This window comes from Nesoenas mayeri, assembly GCF_963082525.1.
Source record: "Nesoenas mayeri genome assembly, chromosome: 2".
Classification (NCBI taxonomy): domain Eukaryota; kingdom Metazoa; phylum Chordata; class Aves; order Columbiformes; family Columbidae; genus Nesoenas; species Nesoenas mayeri.
The window spans coordinates 141,067,976-141,095,251 of record NC_137543.1 but is presented as its reverse complement, the minus strand read 5'-3'; the positions used below and the strand labels follow the sequence as shown (position 1 = coordinate 141,095,251).

The 27,276-nt window shown below is 39.8% G+C and overlaps 1 protein-coding gene across 1 annotated transcript; it reads right to left on the bottom strand.

Annotated features, from left to right (window-relative positions):
- Positions 1–3,416: 3,416 nt before the first annotated feature.
- STEAP4 (STEAP4 metalloreductase) lies at positions 3,417–24,698 on the bottom strand. Its single transcript, XM_080339150.1, has 5 exons — positions 24,587–24,698; positions 7,781–8,236; positions 5,864–6,391; positions 5,096–5,260; positions 3,417–4,098 (listed from the first exon to the last, which is right to left on the bottom strand). The coding sequence occupies exons 2-5, from the start codon at positions 8,234–8,236 to the stop codon at positions 3,829–3,831; spliced, it is 1,419 nt and encodes a 472-aa protein (XP_080195276.1). The 5' UTR covers positions 24,587–24,698; the 3' UTR covers positions 3,417–3,828.
- Positions 24,699–27,276: the final 2,578 nt, after the last annotated feature.

Below are 27,276 nucleotides of genomic sequence, written 5' to 3'. Positions count from 1 at the left end.
GATAAGAGATGCTCTTCTAAAATCTTTTGTCTGACAAGTAACAAGAGTCAAGCTGCAAAAAACCTGACATGGTGGAAAAAAGGGGCTTTCCAAACTGGAATGTGAACAGTCAGGTCTTGGAGCAAGGGGTAACTGTTAGATAAGGCAGCAAAGGCTGACATGAGGTCATTCTGTGGAGCAAAAATAAGTCACAGACCTCAGGATGTGCAGTGTGGTGTGGTGGAACTGAAGAAAATTGCTGAGATTTCCATGGTTCAAGATCCAGCAGTATCTGTGGGGTCAGCTACATCCCATGGGGCCAGTGCATATCTGCCATCCCATTACTGTCCCAAGACCTAAGTAAATTTAATTAATGAAAATATTTTCTTTTGACTAATAAGTGCATATGTTTAAGTTGAAATGGTTATTCCCCATGTATAACAAAAAAGCAAGAGGAAGTTAAATTAGCCGCATTATGCAGAATGTAGAGGTCTAAAATTGCACTGTGCCTGCTATGGCAGGCACAAAATAAATAAAAATAAATCTTTCCTATACAATGAAATCCAAGTTTAGTTGTTATCGTGACAATGTCCATGTGACCATTTATTTAAAAAGATGTAATTTATATTTTTGAAGTGTTGACTCTGATTTAGAAGTAGAGTTGAGAGTCAGTGCTTTATTCCTGCGGGAATTCTTAGAATGGCATTATGGACATATGCACATAAAGGCTCTTCTTGGCTTCTGGGAACCATATGGAAAACACCCTTTCCCAAATTCATTTTATGAGCCTTTTGATGTCCTTTATCACCAGTACATTAAAAAAAAAATTAAATGTGAAAAGCTCAGCCATGAGAAACGTACACAAGCTACCAATGCTTTTAATTCAACTATCATGTACGATCACTGAATAAATCTGTTTTCTCTACCATGTTCAAGAAATAAATATGTGACTTTGTGAAGCAAATACTCCCCAGCTGCCCAAGAATAACAGGATATGAAATCCCTCACTTAGATTGGCAAAATGAGTGCTGCTGGAGATCTGACCTATTATCAGCTACTGAAGGCAACAAAGAGCCTGCTGCTTGCTTCAGATTCGAGGGCTTTGGACCAGCTCCTGAGAGCTGCCACACGCACCCCGGGCAAACAAGCAGCTTTGTCTCTTCAGTTTGTACACAGCAGATATGGCACTTTATTCTTGGAGTAAACTGCAAATTGCAAATCGTACCTAGCCGCTTGGTGTTTTCAGTAAGTCTTGGTCTGTGTTGTAGCGTAACAAAGCAACATGATATCAGCCCCTGAAGAAGTTCTTTTGACTTTCCTGCAGGAGCTACAGTCCTGCATATGTTTGAGACTATGGTTTAGTAGTAAGTGAATATACAGGCAGTATTCAGTCAGGCTGCAGTTACTTTGCACAAATTGTCAGTGAGGGTAAAGAAAACCTGGTTTAGCCTGTCCTTTGCACTCAGAAGCACATGGAGCCTGTTTGGTGAGAGGAAAGGAGGCAGAGCACTTGCAATGTTTGTATTTCAGAAAGCATGGCTATCAAAGGGGTGTTACTTGCCATGGCAATTGCAGTTGAAACTCCAACCCAGAGGTTCAGCTGTGAGAGAGAGAAAAGGGCGGGTCTTAGATCTGTATCAAGATAGGCAGAAACCCTGAAAATAAATCCTTTAAAAAGTAATTAAAAAAACCCTGTCTGTATCAGTGTCTTGGAATTGTTACTATTTGTAATAGCATAAATCTGGAGTAATTCTCTCACTAATAGCAGAATTTGGACCCAAAATGGCAAATCTAGTAGATATTCACTCAGGCTGCTGCTACTTGTTTTCTGCTGTCGGTTCCTTTCTCTTCTGCCTACGTACACACCCAAACACGCACACATTCTTCTTCTGTCTTGTTCTCCTCTCTTGGTGCTGCATTTGCCTCTTTAGAGAGCTATAAAGACATGCTATAGGCATCCTCACAACAGTGTTGTCACTTGGGCCCTTTGAGCCTGTACCCAATCCCTTCTGTGGTAAACAAATCTGTAATATTAAAATGGAAGATCTTTGAAGGAAGCGTACTACTCCATCATGGGACAGGTTAAGGAAAACTTCTGTATAGACCTACATCAACATATGTTTATGACATGCCAAGTACGATATATGCACCCATGCTGGTTAGTAAGAGTACTTGGTGACAGAATTATTTCCAAGAAATCTGGCTCCATCAGTTGCTGATGTCCCAGACTCCTTTACCATTCTTTGGGTATGAAGAACAGGTTCTTTCTGGGCCAGAGGATGGCGTGAAGGGGTGATCTATGTTTAGAGCTAAAAAAGACTCTGTTGTTGAGACATGTTTTGAGAAGTATTGTTCAGATAGGTTTGAATTTTTTTTCAAATGTTCTTGATTGTACTTGTTTGAAAGTACAATTAGCTATATTATCTAGCATGCTCATACTTTCATATTTGTGAGTATTTATGCTCTACATGAACAGGGAAGAGAACAACAGTGAGACAAGAGATAGTAAGCGATTCTCTTACTGTAAAAACAAGCACGTTTTGCCTCTTATTTGCTCTCCAATGTAAAGGAGGCTGTCAGATCCTCTGTTTCCACTCTAACAGGAGGTCCATCCCAGCTGGATCCTGTTTTTCCACAACATCCTCAGCCCACTTTGATGACTAAGCAAAGATCTTCTTATGTGAGCATCCAAGGAGCAAACAAAGATGGGGGAAGGTGAGCCCAGGCAGCTGTCTGAAGGCAGGATCCCATTTTATTCTTTGCTCCAAGGCCTTCCAACAACTTGTTGCAAACTGAGCATACCAGTGTCTGCATTGTATCAAAAGGTGTTCCAGAAATAACAGAGCTCAAGACAAAACAAAAAAATCTTTATTGTGATTAAAATATGTATATTTTCATAGAGTATCTGTAATATTGCATCCAAAGATTTATTTTTTGAAAAATCAACAATATTATCTTCATGAGATATAACCATGACATATAATACAACACCCTGATAGAAAAGGATTTTCCTTCAGTTTCTTTCCTTACAACACAATCCTCACACAAAAATCACTGACCACTTTTTGCTTATATGTGGAAAGTTTAGGCTTGTGACCACATCTCACATCTTCCTGCTGTTTTGGTCTCTCCTCCATCCCCTTGCAACCTGACTTTCTGCTAAGGCAGTACAAGCAAGGATTCAGTAATCCTTTGCCAGTACACTTGGAACATTAGAGTTCCTGTACACCAACCAAACACATCTTACTCAACTGTCTCTAAGGTATGAACACAGGCCTCTTTTGGATCAGATATTGATAAAGGATAAGCTAATGCTGGGAGGAGGAGAGCTGTTCTTCAGCCAGATCCATCCTGCACCGGTTCTGTGGGTGCTGGTGGCTTCTAGGGGTGGAAGCAGGGAGTGCATTCATGCACGTGTGCGTGCGGAGCTGTGGATGTGTGCAGGTGCATGTAGACCTGAGTCCCAATGGGCAGGATAGGGAAGAGGAGCAGCTGCCATCTTTGCTGTGGTTCTGCCCAGCCCTGGATGGTGCTTGAAATGACAGAGAAGGGACATGGAGCACCACTTACTTCTCTCATACACTTCTTAGGAATGGAGGGTGAATAGGCAAGGGGGAATATACTGAATAAAAGAGAGGGCCTGCACCTGTGTGAAGGCATGCCTGGGATGCAGGCACTCAATGGACTCATTTGATTTGTATTTTTAGCTTGTGATTGTGGTGGCTTTATTTTACTCAGGGTCTGGCCAAGTTTTTCACTTTGTCTCTCTCCAGATGAGGGAGGGTCAGGACTTCATTTTGATATGCCTTCATTTTTTTTTCTTCTTTTTAATGATACAATTGAGTCTAATTATACAGCAGACTTGTTGATAATGTAATTTGACTTATCTGGATATTGGGGATTCCTTTCCCAGCCCTGCCGAATTCGTGTGAGAGGTTTGTCTAGACAAGGAAATATCAGCACAAATTTGACAACCAGTACAATGCATGGAACAATGAGAGCGAGCATATAGGCGTTTGGAAGATACCATCTGTACGATGATGGGCTCAGGAACCGGTTTCCACCATAAACCAGTGTGTGTGCAGTGCACAAAATCAGTGTCAGATATCCCAGTTTGGACTAGGGGAGAACAAAGGAAAGAAACAAGTGGACATTAAAACAATAATTAAACCAGGACAAATGCAATTTACAGGACACAGCAAGCTTTGTGCAACTGAGCTAATTGGGCACTGCTGAAATCAAACTGTTTTATATAATTTAAAGGCTTTTTCTTTTTTTTTTTCAGAAAGATTTATTCAAATGGATCTAGGTGAAACACATTTCTTTGTTGTGTTTTGTTTTTGTTTTTTTTTCTCTGTCAACAACCCTGATAATTTTGGCTAGCTCACACATACTGCCTAGTGGTTGTCATGTTTGCGAAAACGCAAAGAAAATGCTGAAATTCAGGGGAGAGATCCAAGCTTTTATATGCTCCAGTGCTAATCCATCCAGAACTGCCATAATGTGCAAGTTTTTTGCCTTGATAAAACATTCATTGATAGTAATTTCCCCTTCCCTTGCCTCCCCTCCCCTGCCAGCTCAGCTCCCGCAGAGGCACAGCAGCTTGTACTGAGTTTCCTCCAAAGGGGGGGCTGGGATTATCGTGTTACCAAGGGCAGCCTGTTTATACGCACAGCACTTTTTAGAGTCTGCAGAAACCACAGGTTCTTTTTAGATGCTTGGCACTGAGACGATCTGAGTTTAGAGTAATTTTTCAGACCTTTATAACTGAATTATCTTGTGAACCAGCAAAATTAGCCCAGTAAATGGCTAGAATGTTTTGTGACTTAGTATAACTGTGGAATTTGATAATCGCAGAGTGTTTTCTGTTTGCTGTTTAGGACCTCAGGTCTTCCTAATTTTCTCTTGTTAGTGCAGTAGTCCCTGTTGTACTATAGGCAGTCATCGGAGCAGTTGTGTTTTTTACAGGTGAGTTATATAACTATGTAGATTTTTATTTTCACTATGTGATGGTGGATGGTGCACACGTCACATTTGGAGATACTAAAGGAGGAGGGGATACGGAATTTTCCAGAAGAGAGGGAAGAAGGCTTTTTAGAATAAGTCTTTTTCTTACCTGTACAAATCGAAATTCTCGCCAGTTGACATTGTTGCTGACTGAAGGCAAGGAAGTGATTCCAAGAAGAAAAAATAAAGAAAATCCTAAAATCCCCAAAGCCAAATAAGAGTCGCTAAGCCAGGCATTAGTTGTGTTGAGTGGTTCTGTTTTATTTTTCAGTGCCTGAAGAAAAGAAGGCCAGTTATATCTTAGTGATAACAGTTTTAGGATCAATGTGCAGAAATAAATGCTTTAAGGTAACTTTGGGATAAATGTTATACATTAAGTCTCTGAAAAAGATTGGAGATTTACTTTGAATGCCTACTCTAAGAGCAGGCATTATATTATGTATAGGTTCCATATACCTATAATTGTGGTGCATGTTTTATACTGCTGTAGACCTAAGGTTGAGGACAGGTATGTGATCTTTTGTTGTTAAATAAGGTCAGAAAATCAAAATATATGCCATTTTAAAAGTCAAAATGTGTGCCATTCTTAAAGGTGTATGGAGAAATAAGGAAATATGCTTCTTTAGATTACTCTCAATGTTTACATTTCTCCTGCTTATTTTATTAGTATATTAACTATCTAGGAGTAAGACAGGGCAGGAATCCCCTAACTCAATATTAGCAAACTTCAGATATACCAATGGTTAAAAGGATCAGAAACAAGGAAAATAATTCTATTGTAAAGTATGATAGACTGCCCACATGAATTTCTGAAGTTTGGTATAGAAGGTAACAGGGCCAAAAGAAAGGAAGACATAGAGCAGGGAACAAAACTTACCAGAGAGAGAATGTGATTACTGGTTCTCCATCTTACGAAGGAACGAATTGGGATAACTAGAGTGTACAAAACGTGCAAAAAAGCAAATGCCAAGGCTACTAGTCCAAGTTGTTTTCTACACAGCATCCATTTGTCCAGCCAGTCTGGGAAACGGCTGTATTTGGTACCTCTGTATAACTGAATAATTGCAGCAAGTACACCAGGAAGATAAACCAAGGCAAGAAGAATGAGTGCCACTATAGGGCAGATCCGATTTGGAATGGATATTGCAATAAAAAATGAAAAGTCTTTGCTTTCATAAACATAAGGGTAAATTACATCACGAATCAAACTGTAGAAGAAGAAGAATGCGACTAGGCCAAGGGACAAGAGAATGGGAAATTTCCACATTGGAAAGAGCTGCAGAGGGTAATTTTCTATTTCCTGAGCAGCCAAGAGGGATCCCTGATCTAATGGAGTGAGACCCAGTGCACGAACAATATCCATCACCATTTGTTTAGCTTCCATGTCATCTCCACAGACAAACACCTGCAGCCAGAAACATACAGAAATTTTATTTAGACAGACTTTTGTGACGTTCTCTACTGCTGTCCTGCCTGGATATGGATAATGAGCACAAGCTTCCTAGGCTACTTGTTGACTTCCCTACTGGCCTTAATTTATATAGGCAAAAAGTAGCTTATAGGTACTTTTTGACCAACAGGTACAAGAAATAAGAATATGAATCTTTTCTTTGGGGAAGAAGATTGTTTCAAGTGGCAAAATTTTGTATCTGAAAAGAACAATGTATAACACAGTTAGTACAAGTCTTTGCCTAGAAGACTTAAAATTCTCTTCTGAAGACCTGTGAGCAGTTTGTAAGCACGGGATTTTCTAGGAGTAAAGAGGAGCGGAATTTTCAATGGGAGTAAATAGGAGCAAAATTTTCAATTGCTGCTACATACACTGGTCAATAAGGACTCCAGGAGATCGAGGAGAGAGATCTTTAAAACATGTATGCTCTATCACAAAAGTAACTATTATTTCTTTTGAAGTCTAGTAAAATAGTGAAGAAACTGTCTTTTCTGTGAGTGTGCAAGGCAATACTGCTTTTAGAACCGGGAGAAAGGGGGCAATTTCAGCTCTCATTGATATGATGAAGTCTTGTAGAGCCTAGGTTTCTAAGTCTTTGGGTCCTTAGTTTAGACAAAACCATTTATCTGGCAGTAGAAAACAAAGCTAGCAATGGTTTGAGTAGCTGGATGGAACCGTGTATTGTACAAGAGCATTATCACTCAGAGTGGCAGAAAACAGGGTAATAATAAATGTCTTCAAGTAAGCTGCTGTGTTGCTTCCTATGACCAGCTCTGTGCTCGCTGGCTGCTCTGTGGTTAAGGAGCTGTTTAAAATGGCTTTCACACACCATTGTTGTGTTAAACTTCTGTAGTGATAAGTTCTGATTTAAAAAAATGTATTGGTTTATTCACATTCCAACTCACTTCATTTGCCCATACTCATTCTATTGCCCCATCATATCGCTTACCTCCCTTTTTTTGCTCTCTTCATTTTATTCTTACTTTGGTATCTTCCTCCTATCTGTTTAACTTTACCATTCCCGTGAACAACTGATGCAGCCCTCATTTCCTCCTGATTTGCTGTCTCTCTGTTCCTTTCTAGCTCTGCTGTCTATCTTTCCTTGCATCTCTAATGTCTCCAAACGCCTTACCAAGTTTGGATGCAAGCTATGGGTATTCCTTGTTGTACTATATTACAAGCCCAAAGTAAATTTTAGCTCACATTTAATTTGAAATTGGTGATTAAAGTGAAAATACCATCTCAACCCTGTCTGATTTGTACCTTCCATGTGTGTTTGTCTGACTGTTAAGAAGCCATAAAATATATAACTATGATGTAGGAAACCCTATTGCTTAGCCTTACCTGCCGGCTGGCATCCAGCGTGCCTGACTGCAGGGCCCAGGCTGACACGGTATTAAAGGCTTTCACAACCTTCGCGCCAGGCACCAGCTGAGCAAGGTACTCTGCGTTGGATTCAGGATACTGGTTTATTTTTAAGTTGTTGCTTACGTCCACCAAGACTTTTCCATGGAGAATTTCTGCTAGTGATGTAAGGAAGCTGTAATGTTGCCTCTGGATTGCTATAATGATGATGGCTGCCTTCTGTGCTGCTTCTGTGTGGCTCAGCACCTCTGCATCCTTGGGAATCAGGCTGGAAGTCTGTGTGTTCCGGCTTCCAAACACAACGGGGTAGCCAGACTGAATCAGTTTATGCCCCAGAGCTCTTCCAAAATCTCCAGTTCCAAATATGCACACTGTCTCTCTTTTGTTAGAAGTGTTAGGGGCCAAAGCCATTATGTTGTAAGAATTCTTATTCATCTATTAGGAAAAAAAAAAAGGAACAAACTAAGCTAAACATTAATCTCTTGAAAATGAAAAGATAGCATCCACTCTGGCTGTACAAAATAAATATCTGAGAGTTCTCTTGTCTCTTAATATTCTTCCTGCACACTTTTCTGAATATACACTCCCAGAAGTTTTCTGTGCAGTTTTAAAAACCAGTTCTGGATATTAATCTCTCAATCGACACCCTCTTTTCCATCCATTTTATGGATTTTAACATTCAGCTGAACTGTTGCAGTTTCCTCTCTTGAAGGCAAAGCAGGAGGAAAAGAAACAGGAGCATAGAGTAAGGGTTGCACACATTTCAGAACAATTTCTGCTTACTTATTTGATAGAAAGACATTGAAGAGGAGTGCATTTCTAATCGGATTAGAACCTGGAAGGTCTTTTGTAAAATACTTGAAGATATTATAAAAGATAGCTACAAACCTATCTGTTGTCCTCAATATTTCCTTCATATGACTAGTCAGTGCCAGTTTGGTTTATTATTGTTCTTCAATTTCCTGAGGAATGTCCTGTGAAGCATTTGGACAGTGAAATTGGAATATTTCATGTTGAACATTTATTTCTGGTATTTATATATTTGTCGTAATGAAATTCTCTTTGAGGTTTTTATCTATCCTCCTTTATCACTGTACCTGGAAGCTTCAAAGTCTTTAATGTATTATCCATGCCAGAGCAGTATGTACGCTCTGTACTTGCAGAGTGAGATCCATGATACAAATACAGAATCAAAAGGCTCTGCTCCAAAGGTCTTGCAGTAGGTGCACATCCAGTTGCCCTCACTTTACAAAGGGTGAACTCAGACCAGAAAACCTAAGGCCCAAAGGAAGACCTCCAGCCAGAGATCTTGAGAGACCCTTCACTTGGGCTGGCCAGCAATTTAGTGCTTAGAGCAGCCATTTAATTTGCAGGAGCCCTGATTCAAGTCTCTCACTACATCACAGGTAACTGTCTTAATTGAAGCTGTGTGAATAACCGATTTTCCAATTTGCAGGAAAGAAGTGCCTGAAATGGTTAGCTAGACCCAAACCAATTACTTTGCTACTGCTCTTCATTAACGCCTTGCTTACTTTCTTCTGTGAAGCACTGTTCAGAATGAAGCTCTGCCATTTAAAAATACTGAGATAATACTCCTCACTTTCGTTTACATTTTTCTCTAGTGAGTACAGTTTTTCCCTGTTAAAAATCTGGCACGATTTTAAATTGTTTGACGCAAAACTTTGTTTGGTGAATAAAAAAATCAGCTTGAACTTCCCCCTGCCCCGCTGTGACCTGGCATTAAGGGCCTGAGTCAGGGATGCACACTTGTTTTGGGCCTGTGCTGTAGGGTATGAGCTTCATTAGCAAGACAGGCAGAGAAATGCTTATTCTGAGAATCACATGTGAAGATTTTGTCTTGAACTTGCTATGTGTGTAGGTAGGTAGCCCTCCGCTGGCATCAGTGCCTGTTTAGCACCATCACTGCCATGAGCTGTGGAAGCCCTGAGGTTTAGAGAGCTGCCAAGGGAGTTTGGCTCTGGTTGTTAAGGACAGGTGTTGATTCAGGCAGAGGAGGACCTGAAGATCCTTGTGCTCATGGTCTGTGTGGCTCGTGCAGGTCCCATGGCAGGCTTGGCAGCATAGAGGGATCAACCCCAGCTCTCCTGGAGCTGCGGTCCCAGCTGGACTCTCTGTACTTTGTCAATTAACACACTGAGCGTGAAAACAGATCCTCAAAGGGACCCATCTGAATGTCTCCTGCGTATTTGTGCGCTCTGACACATGCATACAAATGCAAAGTCCTTTCACACAGTTAAAAATCATTCTCTGATTAATGTCCCATGAGGCTCCAATGCGACTAAAGCTATAAAATTCTTTTTGGGGTATAGTCTGTATTTCAAAAAGAACAGAAGAGTTTTGTACATATTAATAAATGGTCTGATTCAGTACATAATAAGACTCAAATTTCCTTTCTCAATTTTTCCTTTTAAAGAAGTAGGCTCCTATCTAAAATAAAAAGTGAAACTTATTTGTAAGACATGATCATCCAGTTGAAAACTTCTGTATTTGTCCTCAAGAAACCCTGAAGTTATTGCTGAGTGAACTATGCAAATCATTGTCCTCTCCAAAGTAAGACTGGAAAAAAACAAAACTAAAATGGATATTATCAGGTAATATACTTGATAGATCAGATAAAGTTATGTTTTGTTTGAGCTTATAAAACTATTTAATATAAAAATGGATCCACCAGCAAGAATTAAATCTATGAAGTACTTCTGTTGTTCACTAATACTGAACATCTCCTTTGCCAGTGAACACTGAACCCATCTTGCTGGAAATGAGAAAAAGAGGGAGATGAAAAGAAAAATTAATGTAGAAGAACATTATTTTTTTTCAAATTACAGTTTCTTGGAGTGCTACCTGAGATGTAAAGGGACTAAAGGACTAAGATGTAAAAGGCAGTGAATATTATTCCATAGAAAGCTGAAGAGAGGTAAAGTTGCCTTTAGTACCAGTGGTCTAATTTAGCTTAATACCATTTTTAACAATAGAGACAATTTTCTTGAATAAAATAAGCTGTTAGGGTGGTACACATTATATATTAGAAATAAACTGGTCACCAATGAATTTTTTAACAACTTAAGTATATTATGAAACTGTTATTAATTTAATGCTGCATCTGCCACTTCTGAAAATGATGTGGAAGACAAGAGAAGTTTTATTTTAAATCCCAGGCTTTCTGGACCATACCTCCTTCGAACAAAGACAGAAATTAAATTAATTTTCTGCATTGAATCCTTTTTTTCCTTCCTTCCAACATACCTTTGTGCCAGCTGGCTGTTACTGGACTGGAAGAAGTTTGTGGGCTTTTCAGTAAACTTCTGGAGGTGAATTCGGGCAGTAGTTTAGGAGCACATAGAGAGTGCATAGATAAATTTTGGCTTTTCTATGTGTATTTGAAGAAAAGGATGGCAACTGGGTGGGTGTATAGTCAAAACAAGGAGGCTGACCTCCCAGAGCCCATGACAGCGATAGCTGCCATGTGAGAAAATATTCATTTGATACAGAGTAAGGTGTTTTATTGTCATGCATCAGGGTGAAGGATGTGAAGCCGAAGTACATCACGAGGAATACAGGGCCAGTCTGGGGTCTGGGACCTGAGCCCAAGGGTTGACCCTGGGGTCTCAGTGAGCAGCGTCCAGCAGTGGGGTCTGCTCAGTGCCCGTGGGTTACACTGAGCATTCTCAGAGCGCCAGGGGGAAACAGAAATACCAGCAAACATATAATAATCAGTATCTGCTCTGTTATATATGTACTCGTATATTATCTGAGAAAAGGCATAGAGATTTGTATCAATACATAATATTTTTGCTTGTATCCATCCCTCTGACATTAGAGCACTAGTGATGCCTTTTGTTATTTGGAAGATAATCCCTGTAATCTTCTGTAATGATTAACTGTGTCCTTTCTTTTCTGCATTATTGCTGTATGCTTATACAAGGAATTAAGCTATTTTGAGGAAAATGATGGTAATCTCTGAGCTGATTACCACTTGGTCAGTAATGATAAAAGGAGGCACTGAAAGAAAAAAAGAAGCTAACTGTGCAAAACTGTCATTTCTACCCACTACCTAAACACTAGGGGAACTGAATCAAGGCACAAGATTTAGTTCAGCAATTGTGTGTAAATACTTTGGTTATGTAGGAATTCGAATGAAGAGAGGCACATTGCCTTGCGCATGGGAAAAAAGAGGGATTTCTTAGCAGAAGCGATGCCACAGACGAACTATGGTGCCAAAAGTGGAAAGGCAGAGATGGGACTGAGACATAGACTGGGATGGATAATGGCAAGATCAGAAAGATGCAACATGAAATGTCAGATGGGAGATCAGTGGAATGACTCAAAAGGTAGAAAGACAAGATGAAAGGAGGGCAAAAGAGTAATTTTACTATTTACATTCTAAAAAGAGGCAAACCCAATAACTCTGGTAGTGATCTCTAGATACCATCTAGTCCATCTCCCTCCTAAAGTCAGGATGACCTATTAATGTGTTGAAACTAAGTTTGACAGATGATTTTCTAACCTGTTTGTAAAACCTTACAGTGTTGTGTATCCTGAAGTCTTCCTCTCTTACTGCTTTCTCAGCTGTACTATTAGGCAGATTTTCTTATGTCTAATCTATATTATCTCCTCCATAGCAGACACAGGTGTCAATTTATACCCCTTTTCTTTGCAGCAGCCTTTGTTGGACATTAAAGCTGTTACTGTTTGACCCTTTTCTTCTCTAGGCAAAACAACCCCAGACCTTTCCCTGCAACTCGTGCTTCTGAAAGTGGTGATCTTTCTCATGGTTTTCTTTGGATCTTTCTAGGCTAAACTGCTCCAACTGTTAATTAAAAGCATGGTGCTAAAAGTGAATGCCGTAATTTTGATGAGATTTTACCAGATAGAAAAGGATTGTTTCACTTGCCTCACAGACAACACATTGTCCCACTGTCACATTTGTCTTATTCACAGCACAGTTATTTCACAGCTTGTGATGCATTAAGGTTATTTGTACTTTAGCAAGTAGTGTGTGGCAACAGAAACCAAGATGTGGAGTGAAACAGCTGGTGCCAAACACATGATGTTCACACTATCCATGTTTCAGAGATTTCCACCTTGGTCTGGTACAGCAGCCTGAGCACCCATTAGCAGCTGCAGTGCATTTGGGTGCACCTAAAGCCTGTCTTCTTGTTCTGTTTCATGGAAAGGAATCCAGTTTTATATGCTCCTAGAGCTCTCTGTCATGTAAGCAAAGCTTGATAACTGGTCATCTGCTTCTACATCTCAACACAACTGAAATACTAATGTAAACGCACTGTATTACACCCAGTCCTTTACCTGGACTGCTCCCATGCCACTTGCTCTATTCTTGGTTTCTGTAGTTTTTTCTGACTCAGAGCTGTATCATGCACTTGTCTCTGCTGAATAGCACCACATTTTTTCAAACTGTAGCTTCAATTTTTCAAGATCGTTTTGATTTCTAAGCCTGTCCTCTAACGTGTTTGCAAGCCCTTTTCAACTTTGTCAGATTGTCAGCTTTAATAAGCATAGTGTCTGTTCTGGCACCTCTGCCATTTAATGAAATTCCAAAACAAGAACTTTTGACAGGACAGAACTCCTGTATATCTGCAGTAAATGTAGTCTTCCAATTTGGCAATGATTAACTGAGAGACTGAAAATGCTTCTTTTGCTAGTTCCGCAGAACCTTACCTTCTATTAGTTTAATCTAGGCTGCATTTTCCTAGTGTGCTTTTGAAAATCTTCTCTAAGATGTACCACAGTAAAAACTTCACTCATGTCAACTTGTATAACCTCTGTGATTCACAAGGCCAGTTATCCTGTTATAAGAGGAAATGAAGTTGGTTTGGAATGATTTGTTCTTGATTAATCAATATGCCTATAACCTGTTTCTTATCCTCTATTTACTTCCTCTATTTGTTTGAGAATTGTACTTAAATGGATTGGGCCGTAATTCTGCACCTCCTCTTTCTTGTTACTTTTAAAGACAGCCGTTATTCTCGCCATTCCAGTCTTTCAAAACTTTACTTCTTCCACACAATTCTTAAAGATAGTTATTAATGGCTGTGGAAATGCTGCAGTTATCCCCTAAACAATGTGAGGTGAATTCCATCAGCCCTGCTGATCTCAGGTCATTTAACTCACCTGAGCACAGCCTAAGCTTTTTCTTCTCTCATCTAGCTGGAATTTTCTGCTCTTTGCTACTGATGTAAACCCTTTTATCACAGTTGACCCTTCTAGTGAAGAAAGACCAAAATAGACATTGCAGAGTTGGCTTTCTTGGAGTCACTAGTCAATAGCTTTCTCTCAGTTGAGTGGTGAATCAACTGTCTCCTCGATTTTCCTTTAACAGTTTATGTTTTTACAGGAAAATTCTTGTTATTTTAGATGAACCTTACTAATTACATTTCTTTTCATGCTGTTGCTTTTCAGATCTTATCAATGTATTAGTACTATTGTTCTGTGCTTTTCCATAGATTTTGATACAAGTATCCTATTTGAGTTTAAACTTTCTGAAAAAACTCTCAGCTCCAGCCACATGGTTGTCTTACTGCAGTCCCTGCTCTGCGTTGCAATCTTTATGTCTCTGCTTTCAATGTAGTTTCTCTAAGAAGCTGCCAAATCTTCTGACCTCATTTTCCTCTCTAATTATGCTTCTCATGGAACATCGTCTTCCCATCTTCAGAATCTAGTGTACTCTGCTTATTATTCTACTAGATGGATAAATACATTTTTGAGTACCTGATCTTGTCTGGTGGCCTGTACTGGCTCCCAGCCGTGACAGAACCTCTGTATTTCCCCCTTTGTCATTTTCTAAAATCTTCTCCTGGGTTTGTGTTCTTTTATCTTTTGATTCAGATCAAAAGTTTGGAAGGCAAAGCAGGATATAAAGACTATGAGAAGATAAATGGTCAAGTCTTTGCCAGGAGTTTGATCCATAGTCATGTAGAAGGAAGGGTTATAAGTAGAATGAGAAGAGAGTTAATGGCCAGCACAGCTGTGATCCAGGTAGGTTATGGTGTTGTCCACTGTAGGAACTAGTCTCAAGATTTATAACACTGATGCATTTATCATATTATTTTTTTTTTTTCTTTTTAGGCTCATGGTAAAAATCATGATCCCGAAGGTGTTCATAAAGATTATAGGCAGAACAAATATTATGGGAGTGTAAGTTTAAAAAGTGAAGAATCAAAGGACTTCCTTCTCTGTAAACTAAATATTTTGTCTGCTATTTCATTGCAAATAACAGCAGGGACTCTGTTACACCATGCAAATAATAAACAATACCAGGTATGTGAATGGCCTATCTGGAGCAGCTTACCCTTGTTCTAGTACAACATTCAGGAGGCAAATAAAGGTCCTGACATAAAATATCTGACCAATTATATAGCATGCTGGAGGTAGATTCATCTGTGTGAGTTCATACGCAGTTATATATGAGTCATTACAATGTTATTGACTGCATATTCCTGTGATTCTTGTACTAGAATATCACTATGAACAGTCTGGTTTCTAGCTTCACCTTTCCAGAAAAAGCTTGTTTCTCCACACTTCAAAATGTTTATTTTTCTATAATGATGGGGAGACACTTAGGTTGACACTTTGGAGCTTATTATTTGGTGTTTAACTCTGCTTGTACAGTAGTGAAACCAGGACGTCTGGGTTAAGTGGTTTGGGTTCACACTATGCCCTCCTGCAGACCTCATTTTAAGCTGCTGACATGATTTCTTACATCTCACCTTAACTTTACTGCTCTTTTGACACAGAGTTTTTGTTTGTGTTTTGTTGGTTTTTTTTCCCCAAATCTCTCATTGTCATTACAGCATGGATCAGCTGAACTTTCTCATGCAGCATCCACATACATAAATCCTCAAGCCTCTGCTAAATGTCTTTTTCAGGTAAAGCTCTGTGCCTCCCTGGTCAGGAAGCACCTGAAAACATTCAGTTCCTTACATGGATTCAAGAACTTGTTTACATAATTTGAATCACACAGGCAGGGCTGAGCACATTGCAGCTCATTTCAGCAACAGAAATTCAGAGCACGTCTCTTGCAAAACACTTGGAAGCCAGATTCTCACCACCCCTATGGAGAGAAAGCCCAGAATGCCATCGGACTTGATACAATATCACATTTTAATCCTGCTGGGCAACTGTGACCTGATCTTGGGTTGGCATTTATGACTGACCTGGTGAAAGGCCTGCAGCTGGTGGTGTTTCCCAAGGATCAGTTCTGTGTCCAGTCTTCTTCACCCTATTAATCAATGATGTAGATGAAGGGACTGAGTGTACCCTCAGCAAGTTTGCTGATGAGAGGAGTGGCTGATACAGCAGAAGGCTGTGCTGCCATTCAGTGAGACCTGGACAGGCTGGAGAGTTGGGTGGAGAGGAATGTCATAAAACAAAAGTATAGGGTCCTGCACCTGGGGAGCAATAACCCCATGCACCAGTAGAGGTTAGAAGTTGACCTGCTAGAAAGCAGTTTTGTGGAGAAGTACCTGGGAGTCCTGGTGGACAATAGGTTAACCATGAACCAGCAATGTGCACTTGTGGCCAAGAAGGCAAATGGTGACCTGGGATGCATTAGAAAAAGTGTGACCAGCAGGTCAGATGAGGTTATCCTTGCCCTCTACTCTGCCCTGGTGAGGCCCTATCTGGAGTACTGTGTCCAGTTTTGTGCTCCCCCATTCAAGAAAGACAAGGAAGGAGTCCAGCGAAGGACTACAAAGATGATCAGAGATCTGGAGCATCTTTCTTAGAAGGAAAAGGCTGAGAGATCTGGGTCTGTTTAGCATGGAAAAGAGAAGATTGAGAGGGGATCCTATCAATGCTTATAAATATCTTAAGGATGGGTGTCAAAAGGATGGGGTCAGACTCTTTTCAGTGATGCCCAATGACAGGATAAGGAGAAACAGGCACAAACTGAAACATAGGAATTTCCATCTGAATATGAGGAGAAACTTCTTTGTTTAGAGGGTGACGGAGCACTGGAACAGGCTGCCCAGAGAGGTTGTGGAGTCTCCCTCTCTGCAAACATTCAAAACCTGCCTGAATGCATTCCTGTGCAATCTGCTCTGGGTGAACCTGCTTTGGCAGGTGGGATGGACAAGATGATCTCCAGAGGTCCCTTCCAACCACAACCGTTGTGTGATTCTGTGGGAAAACGAGCCCTTTGGAGGTGTCCCACGTCCTGCACATCTTCCTCATGCCTCTTTGAACAGACTAAACAGGTTCAATCAGGTTTGCTTCCCCAATGCCTCTGTTTACACTTGAACCTTCCCTACCTGATGAACATACATCCTTCTCAAACATTGATGGGCTGCACTCATGGTAACCATGGTGCTTTGACACCATCCTAATGGCATATACTCATGCTGGTGGCAGTGAAGAACAGTGCCTACAACCAACAGTGTCAAAGCAGTGGAAGTGGCCGATTTTATTATTTTTTTAAAATATCTATCAAGTCTTTTTAAATTTTTCCCTTTAAATCCTTTTATAACTGTGGGTTGGCATGGTGAACTTCAACCAAATAAGTTAATGAGTACATATTTTTGTTTGATATTATGTATTCTGGTTGGTAGCTTTTAGTTTCCCGTGCTTTCAAGTTCTCTAAAGTTAAACAATTTCTTTCAGGAATACAGTTAATTCTCATTTTTGTTTTAGGTGTTTATTGCATGCACTGACATGTAGAAGTGATCTCCAACTGTTCTTTTCTCTTTTTTTTTTTTTATTTGTAAATGAAAATCCCACTTTGTCTTGTCATCTGTGATCAAAAGGTGTATGTTTGAAGAAAAAGTGCCTTAATACATTAAAATTACATATAGCAACCCATTAAATATAGTAGAAAAAAGAGAGTGATTAGTACTTCATTCCTAGCATATGTATGTACTGCAGCTTTGAAAGTATCTTTGTGAAGTATTTCACATGTATAATATTCAGTAATCCTAGTGTAGCTTGGAAAACAGGTGAAATGTGATTTTTAAAGTCTCCTCAGAAAGACATGTACACCACTCTGAGGCAATCTCATTTACTTTAAATTTCATTTTACCATTCCCACAGAAACAACGCACTCTATAACAAATACTGTTTCTTATAAGCTGACAGTTTTAGAACCAAATCTGCCCTAAATTATAAAGTGCATTTTCTGTTGCTTGATATACCTAAAACTGAAAAGCATGTGGCTAAACTACTCTCCCATGATTAATCTAGTACTTAAACACATAATGAAAATAGCAGAATAGCTCCTAACAAACATAACAAATTATTCATGAATTTTCTTTCAAGCAAATGGATATCTGTTGTTCTTCTCAGCAGAAAATACTGGGCTCCAAGTTTTGACAGAGCTGATAAAAAATAATTGTTTGAGAAAATAAATCCTCCTATAGAGGACATTGCATTTCCCACATCTTCACTTTTTTATCAGGAGAACACTAAAGCTGCCTGGAGACTCTTCAAACAGATGAAGTATAGGCCTAAATAGATGTGCTTAATGTTGTCTAAATCATAGCAAAGCACGGAGAGAACTGGAAATCTCACCACCTCCAACTGGTCCCATAAGCACGTACAACCCAGCTATAACCTGAGTAATTTCCTCAGTCTTTTCAGGGCTGTTGTACTGTTCTGAGGTGTGCAGGTGTTAATCCAGCCCAGTCAACTGCAAGGAGAATGAAAATATTTCATAAAGCACCTGAAGGTGAGCCAGCAAGGGTGAGGAGGAGAGATAGACCTGCCTACAGCACTGGGGGCACTGGATTTATCCCATTTGGGGCAGGAGATGCCCTGAGATGTTGAAAGACATGTTTTCAGATCTACTGCACGTGGAGGAGCACCTCCTGGACTCCTGCTGTGTCCTCGCCTCACTGTGAAGCTGTTCTTCTGAACATCTTTTATCTGCCATTTACAGACATTAACAATTAGCTCTGTCTCACAGAGAAATAACACTAGAAATAATGAAGCCTAGTTTCCTAGGGGTTTTTGTTTCTTGACTGATTAAAAGCACTGATTGAAGCTGTTTTCAATCACAGAAGATGACTCCTATAACATTCATTCTCATGTGGAATATTGTGTCTTTTAAATGTATATAGTCACAGTATAGTCTTTCATTTTTCAGGACTCTTCTGTGGAGTCTTCAGCTGCCTTTTTTATGCAACACAAGAAAAACAGAGCCCTCTCTCCTCCTGGTATATTTGAAGTCATCACTAAAAAAAGTGATTGAGGAACATACATATACTCACATACCTCTGCATGATCAAAGGAATCTCACTTTCTACAGAAATCAGGCTAAAATAATGAACACTCTAAAAAAAAAATCATTATGCACGGACCCCCACATGCATGTCTATACCACCGAAAGAGAAGGAAATAAGGGAGAAATGGCTCTTCCGTTGTGACCCTATGTTGTTGCTGTCTGTCAAAGGCATGGAGGACAAGGCAGGGGATGTTATTTGGCATGCTTTTACTGACAGCCCACCAGCAGGATACACCAAGGCTGGAATTAGCTGACATTACACCAGCAATCAACCAAAACATCAAGAGCACTAAAAATCTAAGAGTTTGAGTCACATGTTTATTGTGAAGCCTAGGACTGCGGGATAAGCCTGGTTCTTCCCATTTATACCAATAGAATTGCTGATTTGCAGCTAAGTTGCTTTTGGACCAGGTTGACACGAGCAGGAAAAAACAAAGCCCAGTTGTTTCATAACACCTGCGATAAAATCAAAGGCGAGGTGGCTGTTGTGGCTCAGTGATGATGTTCTTTGCTGTCTTACGCTGTTAGAAATCTGAGGAGTGGGAGGGAGAGTATGGTGAAAGTCTTAAGAAAAAAGGGCATGAATATGAAGTTTCCTTGCCAAAACAAATATATGTTGGATGTGCAATATGTCTGGAATGGGGCCAAGCAGATTTTACAGAAATTTCATTAATCTGCGTTCTTGCTTACACAAGCCTGTACGCTAAAATGCTGTTATAAATACTTGTTTAAAGACATGCTATTTAGCAGCAGATCACTTTATCAGCACACTTATTCACTTAATATGAAGTACATTAAATATATTTCTCCTTTTTGTTTTCTTTCTTTCTTTTACATGGACTCGAACATTTTCCTCTCCTACTTGACTTCAGTCCAGTGAAATCTGCAGAGACATGTGTACCTTCCAGACAAAATGAACACTGATATTTTCAGAAATATATAAATAATATTCTGCACAATTTTTTTTAAAAAAGAAGACATTTAAATGCTGTTGCATTTCTCAGCAAGGAAAAATTTTTATCAACTTTTTGAAGACTACTTCTTTTTCAAGATGGAAGAAATTCCCCTTCTTACTTAGCCAATGGTTTCAGGAGTCTTTAAGTAAAAACCTTAAGCTACAGGCTTTGAAAATTAACTGCTGAGAAACCTGAATTTGAAATCATGCTTTTACACTTAAAAAAAAACAGAGGTGAGATTTGTCAAAAAGTTGCGAAACTTTTGACAGCAGCATCCTATACTGAGAAATGGAAAGACTTAGTTCGTTATTTTTTTTCAACCAAAGCTCCCTTTGAGTTCAGCTCAGGTTTTGCAGATGCCTGAGCTGATGCTGGTAATTCCCTGCCCTGGCAAGTGGTGGGTCATTACCTCGGCTCTCAGCCAGGGCACTCCCTGTGAGCTGCTGCTGGTGGAGCACGGCATTGCCACCACATCAGGGCAGCCAGTGTCACCCTGTGCCATGGTCCACTGCACAGGGACATGGGAAACCTTACACGGTGTCTCTTAGAAATCTCTGCTGCCTGAGCATTGTTATGCAAAGGTTGCCACCTTCAGAGAGGAGGGACCCTGGTTTCTGTCCTCTGCTTGCTCCTGGGTCTCAGTCAAGGTCACCGGGTATCTCTTGTTCAAGTTACGCTCTTGGTTCTGTGTGTCAAGACCATGCAATATGCAAGAAAGGAGCACACCAGGCCTTATCTCTGCAATTGTGGCGAAGGAAAACATGGATATTTGGGACATGATACAGAGCAGAGACAAATGAAAAGCTTATATGTTCTTACTAAACTTGGCTGAAGAGGAAAGAAGCAGGAACCAAAAGGTCACTTGTGGGTACAAAGAGTCCTTCAATTTGCAAACAGATAATGAGGAAAACCAAGGACCAGGCTGGAGGAAATAATATTTTTTTTGGTGCTGATAGGGAATTTGGCTCAAAATCCCTCAATCTTAAATTTTAAAATGACATATTTAAAGAAATAATTCCTTAAATAAATACTTTCCTCAGTGTGCATCACCATTCAAAATAACAACTGTTCATTTTTCCTAAAAATCCCCCACTACCACTTTTGGCAGTGGTCTAGGTGGGTAATCCAGAAGATTTAATTCAATTTCCAATCCATATTTTTAAGAAAAAAATCTTCTTTTAGATTGACATAAGAAAGTATTGACCTTCTCTGCTTGTGCAGATCTTCCACTAATTTAACAAGCAAAAGTTTTTAGATCTGCTGGGTACTTTTCAGGATGTGCTTTTTCCCTACATGTAAGTGCAGCCACTTCTGAGATTGGCTAAAAAAACCCTGACCCTAACGCTGGCAATACTGCTTAGTCCTGGAAGTCACTGAGGTCTACTCTGTATAATTTGAGGTGAAAGTGAGCTGAATGTGTGCCAGGAGGTACGACACAAAGTGTCACGCTGCTTTTGTAATTGCCTAATTGGATAAAATAATTCCCTTCTGCAGGGTGACCCTCTCTTGTGGCTCCAGCAAGGAAATGCAATACAAAATGAGGAACCAGGTTTTCCAAATAGGCCCATCGTCTTTATTGCATTACCATTTTATGCTATGATGATTATTGCATAATTGCACACTTGCTGTGAGTACTCATGTCTTTTTACATATTTCCTGCTCGCACAGTCCTTGTAGCATGGGACCACTCCAGAAAAAACCTTTGTCAAGCATTCCTCCGCTCTAGTGATGCCAGAAGGTGTTTTGCTCTTTGGCAATCAGCCTCTCCACTAAATTTCTTAACACTTAAGGCTAGTTTATCTAGAGGCCTACAGAAAATTGCTCACATAGTTGGTATCACTAATGGATTGGTGACAGGCAACAGTATAAGACTTTGATCTCAGTCCTCAGGTGCTGTAACTTGTCTGAGGTGGATGGCTGAGCTGCTTCCACCATTGATCAAGCAGTTTGTAGGAGATTATTATAATTAAGCACCTTTGAAGTGACAAGTTATATGAAGCTCTAGTGTGGTTCAGGTTGTAGAATTTGAACGAGATTCATTAATATTCTCATTTTATAGGATATCATGCTGTTTATGGAAATGGTTTTTCTGCACTTTCAGATTTGTCCTGGTGAGGCTGCTCTGCTTGGGAAAAGTACTTGGAGGGAAATCATCCAGAGTCGAGAACCTGTCCTCAATCCTGATTTAATCTTAACCTTGTGTTTTCTGAAGCAAGTCATGGGCTCTGCGTCTCCCAGTGGAAGTTTAGACCTAGCCTTGTCACTGAGCCAGCATGATCTGCAGCACTTTGCCAGTGTGACACACAAAGCAGCTCAGCCAAGCATGAGAAGAGCTGTCCTGAGCCAGGCAGCCCAACCCTGCACCTCCAGCACATCATCACCACCAAAGTCAGAGCCTTCCTCTGGTAATCCAACCAGGATCTCAAGAGTTTAGTAAAGTAAAGCTTGAAGCCACCTTTACAATTGTGTCCCCAGGGCTGTACTCAGCAGTCACTATGAGCCTGGGAGGCAGCTTTGTCAGTCCTCTAATTAATGTTTTTACTGGCAGCTATTCCCGCTCCTCCTCCATTTCCAAGAAGCACCGGACATACCCAGTGCTTATACCAGCTGCCACCCACCACAGCCCTGCTGGAACACCCTGCCCAAACTGGGACAGCAGTCAGGAGAGAGCAGCAGCTGCTGGAAAAAAACACTCCAATTTTATGTTTCAGAGCATGCAGGGACAAAACCCCCCACAGTTGAACTGCAATAAACATCTGCAAAGGTGAGATTCAGATACCTGCCCCTGCCTTTTCTTCCCCAAAACCAACTTTCAAAACCCAAAGTCAATATACATTAAAATTTAAATAGAATTGAAATGAAGTAATAATGCCAACATCTATAAAATGTCCCACAGAAAATAAAATGTTACAATTCTACTCTGCTAGCAGCGGAAAAAGAACAGAATGGGAGAAACAGTTGGCTCAAATCTTGAAGTTACCAAATAAAGAGGTTTTGATAAAAATAGTCTCGGAAGTAGTGAGGGAGTCCTTTAAAAATGCAGATTTTAACTGCTCTCCCTGACAGCCACAGTTGCTGTTTGTATTTTTTGAGAGACTGTGTGTGTAGGGAGGAAAAGGTGGTTCTGAGTACCCAACACCCATGCTAGGCACATTGCCAGGGTTTTTGCTTTGGACTAGCTGCGGTCTGGTCCTGTGTGCTTAATTGCCATTAACAGTAGGATGGTTTCGCTTCACCCAAGAACATCTGAGACTGCATGTCCCCAGTCTGCTCTGTGCTGTGAAACACAAGGTGGTACACGGCCAAGGGCAGCAGAGTCAGTGCCCAAGCGAGCTACTGCTCTGAAATAAAACACTAACGTAGGCGACAAACTTTGTTAATAATTTCTCAACATGCAGTAAACCCCTTACCAGGTTATAATTTTTGCCTGCAACTATGAGAAGTAATTTAAAAACATGCCATCTGCTTAAAATTGTACAAATATGAAAAGTGCTTAATGTGTTTGTATAAGAAAATTCCAATATGGAGGAAAAAGTACAGGGATGCTTGATTTCTCAATGAGTATTGGAACATTTTGATATCTAGTTACAGTACTACTTCATGCTAATCTAAATCACTGCTATTAACAAATATAGGAGCTTCAGGAAGGCCACATCTAAAAATTGCACTAATTGCATCATTTTATAAAGTCTCAACAGTCTTGAAAAAATTTGCCTAAAGTCTGAGTGACAGTTTGTGTTTGCAGATGTAGAGAGGATATGAAATGTTCCTATATCAAAGCTGCAGAACAGTTCTGACAGCTGCAAATGTTCTCTGAATTAATAATGTGGAGCTAGTATAAGACAATATTTAAGAAAAATCCATTTCTTTCTGTAGCATTGAAGCCCCTTGCTTATAAAATATTAAACAGGATTAAAATTTGTATGCTGCTTGAATGGGAAGAGAAAACATGAAATCCACATATGAATCCAGAAGTGCAAAGAGTCATTAATTCCAACTGTTATTAGTGATAACTTATGATTTGGGGTAAATCAAACACCCTTGGAGTACTTGCACTTGCTACTAAAATTTAAACCAGAATTTTGGCTCTGACTTAGGAAAGAAAATCTGCTTTCCAGCTTCATCATTTAAAACCCATTGAACAACTTTTATTTGCAGAAGCTTTCTCCACTTCTTTACAGTAAACACCTTTGGAAGATTAAATAAACTTGTTAATCTGCTATATAAGCTCTCTGGAAACCAATTGACTAATCCGGAGTTCTGGTTTGTCCTAACTTTACAGATACAAATCCTTCCCTTTGTCTCAGGGCCTCCTTACATCAATTCCATCAGCTCTTAGTGACAAATAGGTTATATAATGTCAATATAATGTCAATACAAAACCAGGAGACATTATGCCCTTTTTTTTTTTTTTTTTTTGTCTAGCAAGGAGAAAGGCTGAAGTAAAATTTTATTAGGAGACTTAAAGACTAAGTTCAAGCCCACCTGAACTTCTCATGTTGATAGTTTAGCCATTTGGTTCCCCATTCCCACCTGCAGAAGTGAAAGAAAGCTGTGGCTTATCTATATAAAACTCACCTGTGCACTCAACCTTCTGCAGTCCCCCCAGGCAAGACAGTGCTTTCTCAGCCAATGAGATGCTGTTTGTGATGGAGCAAGAGAGACCTCAGGAGCTGCAGTGAGGTTCCTGTTGCCCAGAGCAGAGTGCACAAACCCCGGTAGCCCCGCTGGCATTTATGTAGTGGGAGCCAGGGCAAGCACGCAGGGGAGGACAAGTCGAGGGGATGTTGCAAGTCTTGTCTGTCTGCGTGGGGTAAGAGAACTTCCCGTCAGTCTCAGGGAAAGTCCCAGCCTTGTATTTACAGCTGAGGTGAAGCTGTGGTTGCTTTTGTCATGCTGGCACTGACTTGCCCCTTGGCTATCAGCCAGAGCTAAGGTTTGGCTGCGTTCCTCCACTCTTGGAAGACTAACCTGAGAATTGCAGAAGCCAAGAATGTTGTTGAAGCACAACAGCAGCTATTTGCTTGGAAGGAGAGCTTCTTTGTTTTTGTGTTAAAGCTCTCCTGTACCATTCCAGCTGTGGGTAGGGACAGTGAGAATGTCACATTGGGATGAAAGGAATTTGACATGGGGATGGTTGAAAGTAGCTGATCTCTGAGATTCTATAGATATTCTTGGCAGCTACAACAATTCTGTGGAGCCAGAACCTGTGATAGATGTATGTTGAGAAATGGTTCTTTAAGGGATAAACCTCTGGGAGGATGCAAAAGTCTTGATGTTACACATCTGTCTGTAATGGGACATAATTCAAAACAGATGCCTTGAGCATCAAGAAATCACTGGACTGAATCATTGTCCAGATAGGAGGAAGTGGCTGAGTCCCACTAGCACTGAGATTTTATAAGAAGTTTGAAAATGATTTGAAGAGGATTTAAATAGTATTGCACTCTAGATTTGCTAGCAATGTCTGCTTGTAAAGAAGTAAAAGAAAAATATTTTTTTACATCAGCTTGCTTTTGGAAGACTTACTGGAAACAAACTAGAAAAACACACTGAGAAGGAAAAGGCATAGAGAACATAGAACATAGAGGTAATCTTGGAATTTCTTACAGGAGCAAAGGCCACCAAGGCACTGGATACATTTGGGATTAAACACTGTAGTCTTCTTTTTCAGCTGATCAACTAATGTGCTGCCAAAAATACTGTTATTACATTTAAAAGAAAATCTACAGGGAATGGAAAGAAAGGCTCACAGAGCTTAAAATCACAAGGCTAACCCCACAGAAGATACATGAGAAATAAATGTACAAATTCATAATAGATGAAAAAAAGGACAAGTGCTATGCCTTTCAGAGTGTCAAGATGATCTAAACATTTAGATTCTATGTAAGAATATGAGTAAAAAAAGCTGAGAAATAATTCAAAGCCCTTTCCCAATGGATCAATACTTAATCAATATTAAATAATGTAGGAAAGGGTTGAATTGTCCAACAATTCTCACATATATGTGGGGCCTTCATATTGTAAGGCCATGTTTAAAGAAGGGCTGGATACTCTCATTACTCTGGGATGGCTGGAGGAACAGAGAGAGTAGTTCTTGTAGTTGTAGAAAAGATGCATGGAATCCCTTGATTGTCCATAGATAGACCTGAAGAAACAAAACAGGTCTGTTAGACTGCCAAGAGAGATATGGTCAGTGACAAACACCTTTCTGTCCTTAGTACATCACAAGGTTCCTGGCGGGTGTTCGTATTAGGAAAAAGAAAAGAGCAGGTTTTTTGAACTCCCATGGAACCTTTGTGAGCTGCACTGTTTTCTCAGATGTCTATTTAGGATGTATTTGGCACCTGAGGAAAAATGTGATAAATTTTTCATGCCTTTCAGGTTAGTAAGATTTATACAGATGACATTTAGATCTGATGAAAAACACTGGCTTGGAGCAGCCGTGGAAAGAAATTGTGCTTCTGGGCTGAAGCTGGACAAACAACACTGTAAATGCCATGTAACACAAATAATAACATACTTGAAGAAAAGTTAGCACAAAAACCCAAGTAAATCACCAGAAAATATTCAGTAATTTGTGTTCTCCAACAATATATAGGTGCTGAATTGTACAGAGTAATATGTACCTAGTGTGGCTTCCTGAGAATGCTATCACGATGATCTCACATCGAATTATTGAAAAAACTGAGAAAAAAAAAGGAATTAATTAGACATTTCAGACCTGAGAGTAAAATATTTGTGGAGGATTTCAGGGCATACATTGATGCAGTCCTTTTAAACAGTGTAGATAAAACAAATAATCACAGTAGTTTATGAGTTAACAGAACTTAGGTATACTCAGAGGAAAAAAAACAAAAAAGATTTAATCTTAGTCATGGAAATAAACAAAACCATACATTTTTATTTACTGAAGGCCAGTGCTGTGTGAAACTGATTATAAATCATAAGGAATTACCAAACAGAGCCTGGCCAATGGTTATTTTTCATTATTTTTCGGTTATGGAATGTGACTTGCAGCTTCAATATAACCTTGAAATTGCAAGCAGGGTTTCCAGAGCATTTGACAATGGAAGCAAATCCAGAGAGATATTTGCACAGCACTCTTATTGCAATAATAGTTACTGAGGCTGAGATGCTTCAGAAAACAATGTGTATTATTTGTATCATGAATGCAAGATTAAATTTAGCCTGGAAACATGAGATTGGTGAACTTCACAATACTACTGAGAAAGATCTTCCAAAGCATATGTGCAGATAATTTCAGG

Bases quoted from the DNA above. Each gene is read 5' to 3' on its own strand.
- STEAP4 (XM_080339150.1), bottom strand. From the start codon at position 8,236: ATGAATAAGAATTCTTACAACATAATGGCTTTGGCCCCTAACACTTCT. The intron at 6,392-7,780 runs GTAAGGCTAAGC...TTCTGGCTGCAG, and splicing joins CGCTGGATGCCAGCCGGCAG to GTGTTTGTCTGTGGAGATGA. The intron at 5,261-5,863 runs GTAAGTTTTGTT...TCTTTTCTTCAG, and splicing joins GTAATCACATTCTCTCTCTG to GCACTGAAAAATAAAACAGA.